General features: G+C 48.5%; 1 protein-coding gene across 1 annotated transcript in view; it reads left to right on the top strand.

Moving 5' to 3' along the window:
• Positions 1–16,057, top strand: part of LOC138851141 (serine-rich adhesin for platelets-like) — a 57,734-nt gene that overhangs the window by 33,817 nt on the left and 7,860 nt on the right. The window contains exons 3-5 of the mRNA XM_070079780.1: positions 2,053–2,295; positions 5,130–5,438; positions 6,467–15,234. Coding sequence (XP_069935881.1) covers positions 2,053–2,295; positions 5,130–5,438; positions 6,467–15,234 — 9,320 coding nt within the window. The remainder of the gene's footprint in view (positions 1–2,052; positions 2,296–5,129; positions 5,439–6,466; positions 15,235–16,057) is intronic.

Below are 16,057 nucleotides of genomic sequence, written 5' to 3'. Positions count from 1 at the left end.
ATACTTGGAGGCAACAAGCCAGGAAATGGAGGCTTCAAAGACCTCCAGAGGGGGAAGAAGGTTCAGACATAGGGGTGGAGGAGTGGGCGACCCCAGAGTTGCAAGAATAGCAACGTGCAACACATGGGCAACAAATCACAGCGTCTTGACAAGAGAGAATGTTTCAAGTCCCTATCAGGCATGATTTTGAAGTGTTGCATATTGGTGGTGATAACACAGACGATCACAAGTAAGCCATGGGTACGTCAAGGATGTGGGTAGGCAGAGCAAGAAAGTGGGTAGGACCAGGAGTCAGGTACACAGGTCACCATCACTAGCACCAGTGTAAGGTATACGGGTCACCCTCACTAGCACCAGTGTAAGGTATACGGGTCACCCTCACTAGCACCTGGGGTCAGGTATAAAGGTTACCCTCACTAGCACCTGGGGTCAGGTATACAGGTTACCCTCACTAGCACCTGGGGTCAGGTATACAGGTCACCCTCACTAGCACCTGGAGTCATGTATACAGATCACCCTCACTAGCACCTGGGGTCAGGTATACAGATCACTCTCACTAGCACCTGGAGTCATGTATACAGATCACCCTCACTAGCACCTGGAGTCAGGTATATAGATCACCCTCACTAGCACCTGGGGTCAGGTATACAGATCACCCTCACTAGCACCTGGGGTCAGGTATACAGATCACCCTCACTAGCACCTGGGGTCAGGTATACAGGTCACCCTCACTAGCACCTGGGGTCAGAAATAGAGGAATTATTAACCAACACACAGATTACAGCTATTATACAGTATCTTCTCTGGCTTATACATCAGAGATGTTTTGTAATTTGTATACAAAGGCGCTCAGAATGGAAGGATGAGTGCCTTAGCTTAGTTGTGGCTGCGGTGGGTTGAGTCCCAGATCCTGGGCCAGCCTAGTAACTGTATACGACTGGTTTCACTAGCTGTCTGCCTCGTGTCCTGTTGGACACCTTGCAGACCTTCAATCTTCGGTTTATTTTCTAAATATCTTTTGACAATAGATTTGTTGATCAATGCCTCAGGTCACAGCCTTTGAATCTGTCCTTGTCCTTGTCTTTGTCCTTATTCATGCTTCGACTACTACTACTACTAATATTAGTATAACATCTAGTACTCAAAGAGTACATTATATCGTTAAGACCAGTACACAGTAACTGTAAAAATCCCTGGTGAACCATTACCAAGTTGTGGGGGATCAGTCCCACATTTTACTGCAGCGTCCAACTAGTATTTAATTACTGATTTCAAGGTTGAGGGAAGGATGGTAGCTGGTAGTTTTTACACTGGTTCAAACTTACCGTCGAGAACCACCGTGGCTGGATGGTACCTGGAGGGCGTTTCTGGAGTCTACGCCCCTGCAGGCCGGTTCATGACCAGGCCTCGTTGTGGATCAGGGCCTGATCAACCAGGCTGTTACTTCTGGTCGCACGTAAACCAACGTACGAACCACAGCCTGGTTGGTCGGGAACTGACTTTAGGTGCCTGCTCAGCTCTTGAAGACAGCTTGGGGTCTTGAAAACAGCCAGGGGTCTTGAAGACAGCCAGGGTCCCCATATGTATGCTGGGAGGCAGTTGAACAGTCTTGGGCCCCTGACACTTAATGTGTTATCTCTTAGCGTACTCGTGGTGTCCCTGATCTTCACTGGGGGGACGTCGCATTACCTGCCGAATATTTTACCTTCGTAAGGAGTTATTACCGTGTGCAGATTTGGGACTAGTCCCTCTAGGATTTTCCAAGTGTATATTATCATGTATCTTTCTCGCCTGCGTTCCGTGGTGTAACAGATCAAGGGATTTAACCGTTCCTAGTAATCGCTTGTTCTATCGCTAGATAGAACAAGTGATTTGAAGAGAATCATCGCTGGCGTGGCATCCCAGCGTAGTGTCTGATGTTTACAGGACCTCAGTTCGACCCCATGTCCATTTTTTTGTTAGTATGTTTATTAAATTAAACGTTTTGGTCGCCAAGGGTGTTATGATGGAAGAGGTTGTATGTTAAATATTTCCATTAACTGTGGTCTCCAGCGCTCTTAGTGAAGATGGTGAAGCAGTGGGCAGAGAAAGAAGATCCCGACGCCGGGCCCTGGGGCACGCCAGCCATGGTACCCTGGAGCACGCCAGTCATAGTACCCTGGAGCACGTCAACCACGAAGCCCTGGAGCACGCCAGCCATGATGCCCTGGAGGGAAGCCAGATCAGGGACGCCTCTACAGTGGAGTACTGGAGGAGGGTTAGGTCTCTCTCCAGGGAGACCCGTCACCGCCAGGAGTAAGTTGTTTACCTTACAGTACAACACCCTCCATCATTCTTCCCTCCACCACACCTACCTCCATTACAACACCCTCCATCATTCTTCCCTCCACCACACCTACCTCCATTACAACACCCTCCATCATTCTTCCCTCCACCACACCTACCTCCATTACAACACCCTCCATCACTCTTCTCTCCACCACACCTACCTCCATTACAACACCCTCCATCACTCTTCTCTCCACCACACCTACCTCCATTACAACACCCTCCATTCTTCCTTCCACCACACCACCACCATTGTTCCCTCCACAACTCTCCATCATTCCTCCCTCCAGCACACCCTCCTTGGCACCTCCACCACAACACCACCATTGTTCCCTCCACAACTCTCCATCATTCCTCCCTCCAGCACAGCCTCCTTGGCACCTCCACCACAACACCCCCATTGTTCCCTCCACAACTCTCCATCATTCCTCCCTCCAGCACACCCTCCTTGGCACCTCCACCACAACACCACCATTGTTCCCTCCACAACTCTCCATCATTCCTCCCTCCAGCACACCCTCCTTGGCACCTCCACCACACCACCACCATTGTTCCCTCCACAACTCTCCATCATTCCTCCCTCCAGCACAGCCTCCTTGGCACCTCCACCACAACACCACCATTGTTCCCTCCACAACTCTCCATCATTCCTCCCTCCAGCACACCCTCCTTGGCACCTCCACCACAACACCACCATTGTTCCCTCCACAACTCTCCATCATTCCTCCCTCCAGCACACCCTCCTTGGCACCTCCACCACAACACCACCATTGTTCCCTCCACAACTCTCCATCATTCCTCCCTCCAGCACACCCTCCTTGGCACCTCCACCACAACACCCCCATTGTTCCCTCCACAACTCTCCATCATTCCTCCCTCCAGCACACCCTCCTTGGCACCTCCACCACAACACCACCATTGTTCCCTCCACAACTCTCCATCATTCCTCCCTCCAGCACACCCTCCTTGGCACCTCCACCACAACACCACCATTGTTCCCTCCACAACTCTCCATCATTCCTCCCTCCAGCACACCCTCCTTGGCACCTCCACCACAACACCCCCATTGTTCCCTCCACAACTCTCCATCATTCCTCCCTCCAGCACAGCCTCCTTGGCACCTCCACCACAACACCACCATTGTTCCCTCCACAACTCTCCATCATTCCTCCCTCCAGCACACCCTCCTTGGCACCTCCACCACAACACCACCATTGTTCCCTCCACAACTCTCCATCATTCCTCCCTCCAGCACACCCTCCTTGGCACCTCCACCACAACACCACCATTGTTCCCTCCACAACTCTCCATCATTCCTCCCTCCAGCACACCCTCCTTGGCACCTCCACCACACCACCACCATTGTTCCCTCCACAACTCTCCATCATTCCTCCCTCCAGCACACCCTCCTTGGCACCTCCACCACAACACCCCCACACCTTAATTACTATCTCAACAATAGACTGCTGATTGAAAAACCAGTGCATGATAGTCACACACAAGTGTACACATGAAGGTATGAACACACATGACCGGGCATGCACGAACACACATGACCGGGCATGCACGAACACACATGACCGGGCATGCACGAACACACATGACCGGGCATGCACGAACACACATGACCGGGCATGCACGAACACACATGACCGGGCATGCACGAACACACATGACCGGGCATGCACGAACACACATGACCGGGCATGCACGAACACACATGACCGGGCATGCACGAACACACATGACCGGGCATGCACGAACACACATGACCGGGCATGCACGAACACACATGACCGGGCATGCACGAACACACATGACCGGGCATGCACGAACACACATGACCGGGCATGCACGAACACACATGACCGGGCATGCACGAACACACATGACCGGGCATGCACGAACACACATGACCGGGCATGCACGAACACACATGACCGGGCATGCACGAACACACATGACCGGGCATGCACGAACACACATGACCGGGCATGCACGAACACACATGACCGGGCATGCACGAACACACATGACCGGGCATGCACGAACACACATGACCGGGCATGCACGAACACACATGACCGGGCATGCACGAACACACATGACCGGGCATGCACGAACACACATGACCGGGCATGCACGAACACACATGACCGGGCATGCACGAACACACATGACCGGGCATGCACGAACACACATGACCGGGCATGCACGAACACACATGACCGGGCATGCACGAACACACATGACCGGGCATGCACGAACACACATGACCGGGCATGCACGAACACACATGACCGGGCATGCACGAACACACATGACCGGGCATGCACGAACACACATGACCGGGCATGCACGAACACACATGACCGGACATGCACGAACACACATGACCGGGCATGCACGAACACACATGACCGGGCATGCACGAACACACATGACCGGGCATGCACGAACACACATGACCGGGCATGCACGAACACACATGACCGGACATGCACGAACACACATGACCGGGCATGCACGAACACACATGACCGGACATGCACGAACACACATGACCGGGCATGCACGAACACACATGACCGGGCATGCACGAACACACATGACCGGGCATGCACGAACACACATGACCGGGCATGCACGAACACACATGACCGGGCATGCACGAACACACATGACCGGACATGCACGAACACACATGACCGGGCATGCACGAACACACATGACCGGGCATGCACGAACAACGTACATATTATCTTGAACAAACTTGTAACTATAACTTGTTAACCCCACAGAGCAAGAGAACGACACCTTCACAAATTAGAGCTGGAAGAACGGCGCAGACGAGAGCAGATCCTCAGTGAACGTAAGAAAGAACGAGACATTCTAATGTCTAAGTTCCTGAGAGAGCCATTACGTCAACATAGAGCTGCCAGAGCTGCCAAGGTAGCCTCTGTAGAGAGTTGTGTAGAAGGTGAGGCCAGAGCAACGATAGAGTTAAGAAGAGGAGAAAGAGGTGGACAGGTAGTGACCAGCAAGTCGGTCCCAGACCTTGAAGAAGCTCTACGCATCGTTAGAGGAGAGGACCAAGCTCTTGACGCACGGTGAGGAAAAAACAAGGGGTCTTTAGGACGCAAGGAGGAACAAGGGGTCTTTAGGACGCAAGGAGAAACAAGGGGTCTTTAGGACGCAAGGAGAAACAAGGGGTCTTTAGGCCGCAAGGAGAAACAAGGGGTCTTTAGGACGCAAGGAGAAACAAGGTCTTTAGGACGCAAGGAGAAACAAGGGAGCTTTAGGACGCAAGGAGAAATAAGGGGTCTTTAGGACGCAAGGAGAAACAAGGGGTCTTTAGGACGCAAGGAGAAACAAGGGATCTTTAGGACGCAAGGAGAAACAAGGGGTCTTTAGGCCACAAGGAGAAACAAGGGGTCTTTAGGACGCAAGGAGAAACAAGGGGTCTTTAGGACGCAAGGAGAAACAAGGGAGCTTTAGGACGCAAGGAGAAACAAGGGGTCTTTAGGACGCAAGGAGAAACAAGGGCTTTAGGATGCAAGGAGAAACAAGGGGTCTTTAGGACGCAAGGAGAAACAAGGGAGCTTTAGGACGCAAGGAGAAACAAGGGGTCTTTAGGAATCAAAGGGAAACAAGGGGTGTTTAAGACACAAGGGAATAGGAGACAGTCCATGTTCACCTAACAGTAAATAGGTACCTGGGTGTCACTCGATATTGATTGTATCGTGGGTAGTGCGGAACCTATGAGAGTCACCTAGCAGTAAATAGGTACCTGGCTACTAGTCACCTGCTATGGGTGACAGGCTGGATATAGCTGGACTCGACATAAGATGTGATAGCATAAAAGTCTTTAGCTTTTAAATTCAGCTTGCTAAGTTAGTTTTGTTGCAATCGTGTTTATAAACTAACCATTGAGATGTAAATAATAATCACAATAATCATAATAATAATCACAATAATCATAATAATAATCACAATAATCATAATAATGATAATACTATAGCTCACATTATGCACTCACCTCTTTGTAATCATCTATTTGTGGTTGCAGGAGTCGATTCACAGCTCCTGGCCTCGCCTCTTCCCATGCTTATTTATTCAGCTAAAACTTTGTTCCCAGGGCACGTGTCTTCCTGAGTCCTCATCAAAGACGCAGGGCTCCACAGGAGGACCAGATTACATGTGATCGATTCCTGCGCATGCATTCTAGACCGCCACACCAGCGTCTAGGACCCCCAGCACGTAGGGTCCCAGCACCAGCAACAAGACCCTTCCCTCCAGGCTTCACTGACGAGGTTAACAGGGAAAATCAGAAGCCCTATCCAACATGGCCGCAGGAGGAACTACTGGCTAGGCCTCAGCAGGCTAGAGGGAGAAACAGCTCAGAGTCGGCCTACAAAACAGGCGCTACTCAGGTCTTGAGTGACGCTTTTAGCGTCACCTCAGATGACAGAGATGCAGAGATGATGTTGGCTGACTATCCCCAGCCTCTGGATAGTCATGTACTGGTTCTTCCTCGGCCCAGACTGGATCGACGTAGCTCAATGCCAGATTTACGAGACTTCAGGTGTGTGAGTTCTGCAGTAGTGTACGAGACAGTAGCTACACTAAGCAATCTTGGAGAAGCTCGTGGATTGTTGTTGGTGCCACCGCTGGTGCAGGATGACAACACTAAGGTCACCACCTCCGTTACCCCGCCAGATATACACCAGATAAAAAATGGCGGAGAAAAATCACAATTCTCTCCGAAGAAATGGGCGCAAAAGATGAACAGATTCATAGAAAGAGAGACCCAAGCAGTGTTGTGTGCCAGCCCATTGTTAGGGTCACTTCCTCCCTCGGTAGGACGACCAACTTCACAAAAAGGCCGGAGAACACAACGTAAAGAATGGGTCTCTAAACACACATCGATGAAGACACTGCAGAAGAATGTTCTTCCCACAACTCTAACAGACTCATCATCTCAAACTGAAGGTATACACATAATAAGACCTTCATCAACCATTCACAGGAGAAATTCCTTGGGTAGTGAGGGCACTGAGTCAGTCTATTATGACAGTCTGGAGGAAGATGAAAACAGAAGCATGACAAAGCGCTCTGTTCACCAAGCTTTCTATGTACCTATAAAGAACGAGGAAGCTTCAGAGGTATCCCTGCGTCCCACTCTGCCAGCGAGGCTTACTGCCCGTCTGGAGGAACATAGAACCACTCGCCACAGACCCTTCCCTCACTCTTCCTCCAAACTCAGCCTCACAGGAAAGCGGACACCTGATGCCAGTCTCAACGAAACAAAACTTGACATCATTACACACGATAATCACGTTAATGAGAACATTGTTAAGAGTGATTCAAATATAAATAAACCAACAATAGTTGCCACTGAGAGTAGAGATCCTGGTTCCTCCCCAGAGCAACCTACTGACGCTTCGCACTCCAGTATAACACAAATGTCTTCCCCGAAGGTTATTAACGTTATAGGATCTTCCAGTGTATCACTGAACGACCACATGACAAATAAAAATCCTGCTTCCTCTCTGAATTTAAAAAGACCGAAAGCCAAAGTCACTACAGTTGCTATGAGCAGCAATGAGGAGCATGTTAGTCAACTTCCAGACACCATTGTGACTCTCAGTGGCTGTGACCTTACTACAAACTCTGACTCTACACACAAAGCAAAGTCAGATCTTTCACTTAAAAACAGTGACATAATTACTAGACACACACAAGAAAATTTATACTTAAATACAGAAACTGGCGAGAAATGGATAAACGGCATTCATTATAACGTTGTACAGGAAGAAGACGTGAACTACACTGACACTTTTCATTCTTCATCCAAAATCTACAATGAAGAATTTGCAAATGACGGATCTGGCTTAGAGGATAATGAAATGATCAGTGTGAATGTTGTCACAGGGGAAATTAGTAATAAGTTGATAGCAACAACCAATATATTGTCTGACGAGTGTCCTTCAACTCTGGAGAAAAAAATGGAGAGGCAGGAGCGTACTGGGAATGTAAGCCATGCCAGTCCTGGCAAAGATGTCTTGTTAGAAAGCGGTTTTATTGACATAGATGATCTGAGCTTATCGTCAGACTCTATCAGCATCAATTGCAATCAGGTTCAACAAAGTGCTCAATCAGAACTTGATGACATGCCAAAAAGCTTTGAATTTCCTACAATAACACAAGTTGTGTCCCCAACACAGCGTGAACACTGCCGTGATAGACAGCCAAACAGGAGTGTTGCACTCTTGCAGTCATCTCCGTGCAATGTGTACAGCAACGAACCATCAACAGCACATCTACAAGTCTGGGAGAAACAGGGATATAACGATAATATTCATATCACTGATCTTAAAGAGAAAACCAATGGAGAAACAGGAGATGATGAAATTAGGATGATTATAAAAGCTACGACCCATGACAAGGATTACGAGAAGTATCTTGAGGAAGGAACATATACTAAAGGAACAAAACACAAATATCTTGCAGAAAACAAAAGCACACAAACAGAAATAAAAGAGGGACAAGATAGTCAGCCAACTGAGAGTTCAACAGCTGACGTCTGGGAAGCGCAATGTTATGACAGAGATGTCCACCATGTACTGTCTGCTGGAGCTACACTGAAGACCTCAATAACAGAGACCAGAGACCAAGAGGTACTAAGCCAGAGCACAGACCACAGTGAGGGCCAGGTCCTGGTGCCTAGCTCCCAGTTTAGTGAGGACCAGGTCCTTGTGCCTAGCTCCCAGTTTAGTGAGGGCCAGGTCCTGGTGCCTAGCTCCCAGTTTAGTGAGGACCAGGTCCTGGTGCCTAGCTCCCAGTTTAGTGAGGACCAGGTCCTGGTGCCTAGCTCCCAGCCTAGTGAGGATCAGGTCTTGGTGCCTAGCACCCAGCCTAGTGAGCAACAAGTTTCGGCTACTAGCCCTGAATTTAGTGAAGAACAAGACCTGGTACCTAGTGAAGAACAGGTCCTCGGACCTAGCCCTGAACCTAGTGAAGAACATGTCCTAACACCTAGCCCTGAACCTGCTGAAGAACACGTCCTGGCTCCTAGCCCTGAGCCTAGTGAAGAACAGGTCCTTGATCCTAGCCCTGAGCCTAGTGAAGAACAGGTCCTTGATCCTAGCCCTGAGCCTAGTGAAGAACGGGTCCTTGATCCTAGCCCTGAGCCTAGTGAAGAACAGGTCCTTGATCCTAGCCCTGAGCCTAGTGAAGAACAGGTCCTTGATCCTAGCCCTGAGCCTAGTGAAGAACAGGTTCTGGCCCCCAGTTTTGAACTTAGTGAACAACAAGTCATGGTGCCTAGAATTGAATTTAGTGAGGAACAGGTCCTCGAGCATAATCCTGAGCCTACTGAAGAGCAGGTCCTCGATCCTAGTCCTGAGCCTACTGAAGAGCAGGTCCTCGATCCTAGCCCTGAGCCTACCGAAGAACAGGTCCTTGATCCTAGCCCTGAGCCTAGTGTAGAACGGGTGCTTGATCCTAGCCCTGAGCCTACCGAAGAACAGTCCTCAGCTCCTCACCCAGAGTCTGTTGAAGGAAGAACTTTGGAGCCAATAATAGAAGGTAATGAGGAACAGTGTCTGAGTCCGGGCACAGGTAATTATGAAAAACAAACTCTGGATTCTAGTGAGGAACATACTTCAGGTCCTGCCACGGATTCTGATGAGAAAAGGTTGTTAGTTCCTATCACAGGAAATAGTGAAAAACACCAACTATTTCCTGCTGTAGAAGCTAGCGAAGAGCAAACTCTGTTCCCTAGCAGAGGTTACAGTGTCGGACAGCCCACGAGTGTTGGCCTAGATGTAGCAGAGGAGGTGAGTGAAGGGACGGACTCTTGGGATCCTGTCACTGTCGTGAGGGCACTCTCTGCAAGCACTTCCAGCAGCAGGAATATCACTCCAGAGATAGATCCAGAGATCCAGCGTCTCGACACCCCAGAACAAATGCTGGAAGAGGGAATTCTGGGTGATTCTCTTATTGTCAGTCAACCAACCATATCTGAGAGTGCCCCAGGGGATACCATCACAGAGTCTCTCCAAGGAAATATCTCAGATGTATTGATGTTTGTGGCCATAACCCCCAGCACAGTTGATCAGATGCCAGTGAACCAGACCAGCTCAGAGCTCTCAACCATAGACGAAGATGAGGAAACTTCCGACTCAGTAGTTCAGTCTCCTGTGCAGCAGAAGTTGATGTTAACGACGGAATTAACACTAAGTTGGGAGGAGAATGATAACAATGCAGTGATGGAAGAAGATGATAGTGATCAAGAGAAGATACTTAACAATTATGCTGTAGATAAAGACAACAACGCTGGAATATTGGGAAACGAAGACAGTGTTGTGGGAGAGAGAGATAATAGTGTTGTGGGAGAGGACAATACTGTGGTAGAGGGAGAGGACAATACTGTGGTAGAGGGAGAGGACAATACTGTGGTAGAGGGAGAGGACAATACTGTGGTAGAGGGAGAGGACAATACTGTGGTAGAGGGAGGGGACAATATTGTGGTAGACAGAAGGGAAAGTTTAACAAGAGACAGAGACGAGGACATTATAACAATGAACAAAGATGACAATGTTGGGGTAGATGAAAATCAAAATGCAGTTGTGGTAGCTGGTAATGACTGTGTTGTAAGATGCAGTAAGAAGCCTAGTGAGACACAGGAGCATGAGAGTGTTGCGGATCCTCACGAGACTGAGAAACATGAGGAGAGTGTTGCGGATCCTCACGAGACTGAGAAACATGAGGAGAGTGTTGCGGATCCTCACGAGACTGAGAAACATGAGGAGAGTGTTGCGGATCCTCACGAGACTGAGAAACATGAGGAGAGTGTTGCGGATCCTCACGAGACTGAGAAACATGAGGAGAGAGTTGTGGATCCTCACGAGACTGAGGAATATGAGGAGAGTGTTGTGGATCCTCACGAGACTGAGGAATATGAGCAGAGTGTTGGGGATCCTCACGAGACTGAAGAACGTGAGGAGAGTGTTGGAGATCCTCACGAGACTGAGAAACATGAGGAGAGTGTTGCGGATCCTCACGAGACTGAGAAACATGAGGAGAGTGTTGCGGATCCTCATGAGACTGAGAAACATGAGGAGAGTGTTGCGGATCCTCACGAGACTGAGAAACATGAGGAGAGTGTTGCGGATCCTCACGAGACTGAAGAACGTGAGGAGAGTGTTGGAGATCCTCACGAGACTGAGGAACATGAGGAGAGTGTTGCGGATCCTCACGAGACTGAGGAACATGAGGAGAGTGTTGCGGATCCTCACGAGACTGAGAAACATGAGGAGAGTGTTGCGGATCCTCACGAGACTGAGAAACATGAGGAGAGTGTTGCGGATCCTCACGAGACTGAGAAACATGAGGAGAGTGTTGCGGATCCTCACGAGACTGAGGAACATGAGGAGAGTGTTGCGGATCCTCATGAGACTGAGAAACATGAGGAGAGTGTTGCGGATCTTCACGAGACTGAAGAACATGAGGAGAGTGTTGGAGATCCTCACGAGACTGAGGAACATGAGGAGAGTGTTGTGGATCCTCACGAGACTGAGAAACATGAGGAGAGTGTTGCGGATTCTCATGAGACTGAGGAACATGAGAGTGTTGGAGATCCTCACGAGACTGAGAAACATGAGAAGAGTGTTGCGGATCCTCACGAGACAGAGGAACATGAGGAGAGTGTTGTGGATCCTCACGAGACTGAGGAACATGAGGAGAGTGTTGTGGATCCTCACGAGACTGAGGAACATGAGGAGAGTGTTGTGGATCCTCACGAGACTGAGGAACATGAGGAGTGTGTTGTGGATCCTCACGAAACTGAGGAATATGAGCAGAGTATTGGGGATCCTCACGAGACTGAGGAACATGAGGAGAGTGTAGTGGATCCTCACGAGACTGAGGAACATGAGGAGAGTGTTGTGGATCCTCACGAGACTGAGGAACATGAGGAGAGTGTTGTGGATCCTCACGAGACTGATGAGAGTGTTGTGGATCCTCACGAAACTGAGGAGAGTGTTGTGGATCCTCACGAGACTGATGAGAGTGTTGTGGATCCTCACGAGACTGAGGAGAGTGTTGTGGATCCTCACGAGACTGAGGAGAGTGTTGTGGATCCTCACGAGACTGAGGAGAGTGTTGTGGATCCTCACGAGACTGATGAGAGTGTTGTGGATCCTCACGAGACTGAGGAGAGTGTTGTGGATCCTCACGAGACTGATGAGAGTGTTGTGGATCCTCACGAGACTGAGGAACATGAGGAGAGTGTTGTGGATCCTCACGAGACTGAGGAACATGAGGAGAGTGTTGTGCTGAAAGAAAGCGAACACTTGTCTACAAGTGCTGCACTAGCTACTACTAGTGTTACACATAAACAAAGTGGAGAAAAATTAAATATTGGCGACAACAGAAAAAATGAAGATGAGGAGAGGGAGAAAGACACAGACTGTGATAACGGGGAGATAGATGAACCTGACTTGGGTAACCTGGACCTAAGCGAGACACTGAAACATGAAATAGGTGAAGTTGAGGTAGAAGGTGACACTAACGTGGCAAGTGAAGCTGAAATAGGTGAAGTTGAGGTAGAAGGTGACACTAACGTGGCAAGTGAAGCTGAAATAGGTGAAGTTGAGGTAGAAGGTGACACTAACGTGGCAAGTGAAGCTGAAATAGGTGAAGTTGAGGTAGAAAGTGACACTAACGTGGCAAGTGAAGCTGAAATAGGTGAAGTTGAGGTAGAAGGTGACACTAACGTGGCAAGTGAAGCTGAAATAGGTGAAGTTGAGATAGAATATGATAGTGAAGACGTAGGCGAAGAAGAGAATCATCCACAAGGAAGTAGAGGAGACGAGGTCATCTCTGCTACACACGACATAGATCTCCATGATACAGAAACTATCACAGTTGGCACCACCGGGAAAGACAACAACAACGACAGTGAATGTGAAGACCTTCCAATGGAAGAGCTGTCGGAGGCGGCGTCCCGACACCCCGTTCTTGAAGCCGAAGACACACAGGCATCCCGACACCCCGTTCTTGAAGCCGAAGACACACAAGACTCAGTATTGAGCTCAGCGGCATCCCGACGCCCCGTTCTTGAAGCCGAAGACACACAAGACTCAGTATTGAGCTCAGCGGCATCCCGACACCCCGTTCTTGAAGCCGAAGACACACAAGACTCAGTATTGAGCTCAGCGGCATCCCGACGCCCCGTTCTTGAAGCCGAAGATACACGAGACTCAGTATTGAGCTCGGCTGCTCTAGAACTGACCGCCCCGGTCACCAAGGTCGAGTACGCAGAACTCTTAAGCCATGTAGAAGAATATATTGAGCAGAAAGTTTCTGTTGGACAAAGGATAATGCCGAGTACGTATAACTCGTTTCTGATGAGAGAAGCATTAGAAAATAGTGAATATTTGATGAATGGAAGGGAAAGAAACTGCGCCAGCCTCTTGCTGAACAAAAAAGAGGAAAGTCCAAGAGATGAAGAATATGTCACAACACCTGACGCAAAACATGGGGAACTTCCAAGACACTCTGATATAACAGAAAATGATAGCAGTCATGTTGATCAAAATATATTAATGAATTATGATGGAGAACAATATTATTTAGATAAAAAAGATAGCTTAGAAAACAGCGTTGACTTATGTACTGAGGTCAACACTGTCAGTAATTTCAAGACCAGCGTGGATGACGAACTGCCAGGCCGTCATGGACAGCGTAAGGGAGACAGTGTACAAAATAGTCATTATGTTGCCTCAGCAGTACCTGTTATGAGTACTGGTCAGCACAGCAGTGGTAGCTGTGGGTACTCAGGAGAAGACCTGCCTGAACCTTCCTTAATAGCAAGATCCAGTGCGATCTCTGAAGATTCTCCGCGTGAAAGTAATGAGAGCGCAAGAGAAGTTGCAGCTGTGGGTAACTCTCCATCTGAAGATTCAGGTGTTGTAGAAATGATAGGAAAAAACGTTCACTCGCCTTCAGAAGTGTCTGTTGAGAGTGTGGCAGCTGTGGGTGATAGTTCCCAGGAGTTTCAATCTCAAGAGTCTGCTCGGAGTAAGGAGTCTGCTGACAATAATTCCTGCTTGAGGCCGTCAAGCAAACAAACTAAAGACCGAGCCAACTGTTTCGCTAGTGGAAGGCGTTCTTCTTCAGGTTGTGGTCGAGAGTTAAGAGAAACTAATGAAGCCACAGAAACAAGAGAATGGGCAAGCTTTCAGGATCTTCGTGATGGACCAGACGTAAAGGACCTCAAGCCTCAAAGACGGCAATGTGACGAACCCCAACGAAATGATTTCCAGGATCTTCCTCAGCAGAAAGACAGCGAACCAACATCAGTAAGCAAACACAGACTAGTTCAAGAGTACGTAGATAATCTGCAGCAGCACCAGGACTTTGATGATGGATCTCCTCAAGGTACAGTCGGCAGTCCTTCAAGATCCACAAACACGCCAAGTGACAATCAGAGCGATTATGAGGCATCAGACTCTGGCGAGGGAAGTTACTCTGAGAGGTTACTCAAGGCTTTAGAGTCCAGGAGATCTCGACGCAACCGACCTCGCTCTTCAAATATTGACATTGAGGACAACCCTGGCAAGTATCGACCATCGACGCTTAGTGCTCTTGACATGTTCTTAGCCACGCTGTCCCGATACCGCGGACACCAGGTGGATGGTGGTGAGGCCAGCAGGAACACCACACCACCATCACTCCAACCTGCAACAGATGACAATGTTACAGTTCAAGTACGAGCTGGACCACGTCAGCACGACGTAAGGATCAGCTCCCGGCGACAGGTTCGTCTTGTGGTCAATGTAGGACATCCAACAGTGTCGTCAGACTCCGGCTGTGTGCCAGACACCTCACAGTCAGAGTGTAAGTCTTTGTAAATAATCTGTAGTTTTACCAACATATCTATTGTACTCATGTCCTGGCTTGCATTTGTATTCCAAAAAATAGCTTCCGAGGAATTTAAGATTTAGATTTTTACCATGTACCTCGTGTCTATCCTGTGGACGGTAGCGCAAGAACGTATGGATTTACAAAAGTCTTCGGAACTAGGCAGTACGAGAGTTGACAGAAATACATCTGATAAATTAAACACATGTGCAACACTTGAGTATCTTTACTGAGGAAATGTTTCGCCACACAGTGGCTTTATCAGTCCATACAAAAGAGAATGGCGAAGAACAGGAGGAGTTTGAGGTAATCAGTCCCTCATCCTTGAGTCGATGTAATCAGTCCATCAGTCTTGAAAAGAATACAGCATGTGCGCAAAGTGGCTTATATACTGTAGGAAGGTGAGGTGCAGCAGTTGTAGGAGGTATCACACTTGACAAATCCAAATGTGGAAGTAGGTCATGACTAAAGGTTAGGCAAGTGAGAAATTCTCTGTATTAAGATCCCAAGATGTTGCTGTGTCGGACAGGAATATAGATAAATGGTTCAGGGAACCGACAAGTTGATAAATACATCTGGATACATGCAAGATCACAGTAAACATAGTATATCACAATAAGCAAAACAACCACTGTGAAAAAAATAGTGAAGTTCCAAGTGCTTTCGTGAATTCTTACTTTATTAAGGATATGTGAAAAATCACGAAAGATCTTCAAGTTTATTATTTTTTCCCATGGGTAAGAGGCAACTAAAATGCCGGGAGTATTTTAGTTGCCTCTTACAACACGCATGGCCTATG

The sequence above is a fragment of the Cherax quadricarinatus genome, unplaced genomic scaffold (assembly GCF_038502225.1).
Source record: "Cherax quadricarinatus isolate ZL_2023a unplaced genomic scaffold, ASM3850222v1 Contig15, whole genome shotgun sequence".
Taxonomy (NCBI): domain Eukaryota; kingdom Metazoa; phylum Arthropoda; class Malacostraca; order Decapoda; family Parastacidae; genus Cherax; species Cherax quadricarinatus.
This window is presented reverse-complemented; position numbering and strand designations above follow the sequence as displayed.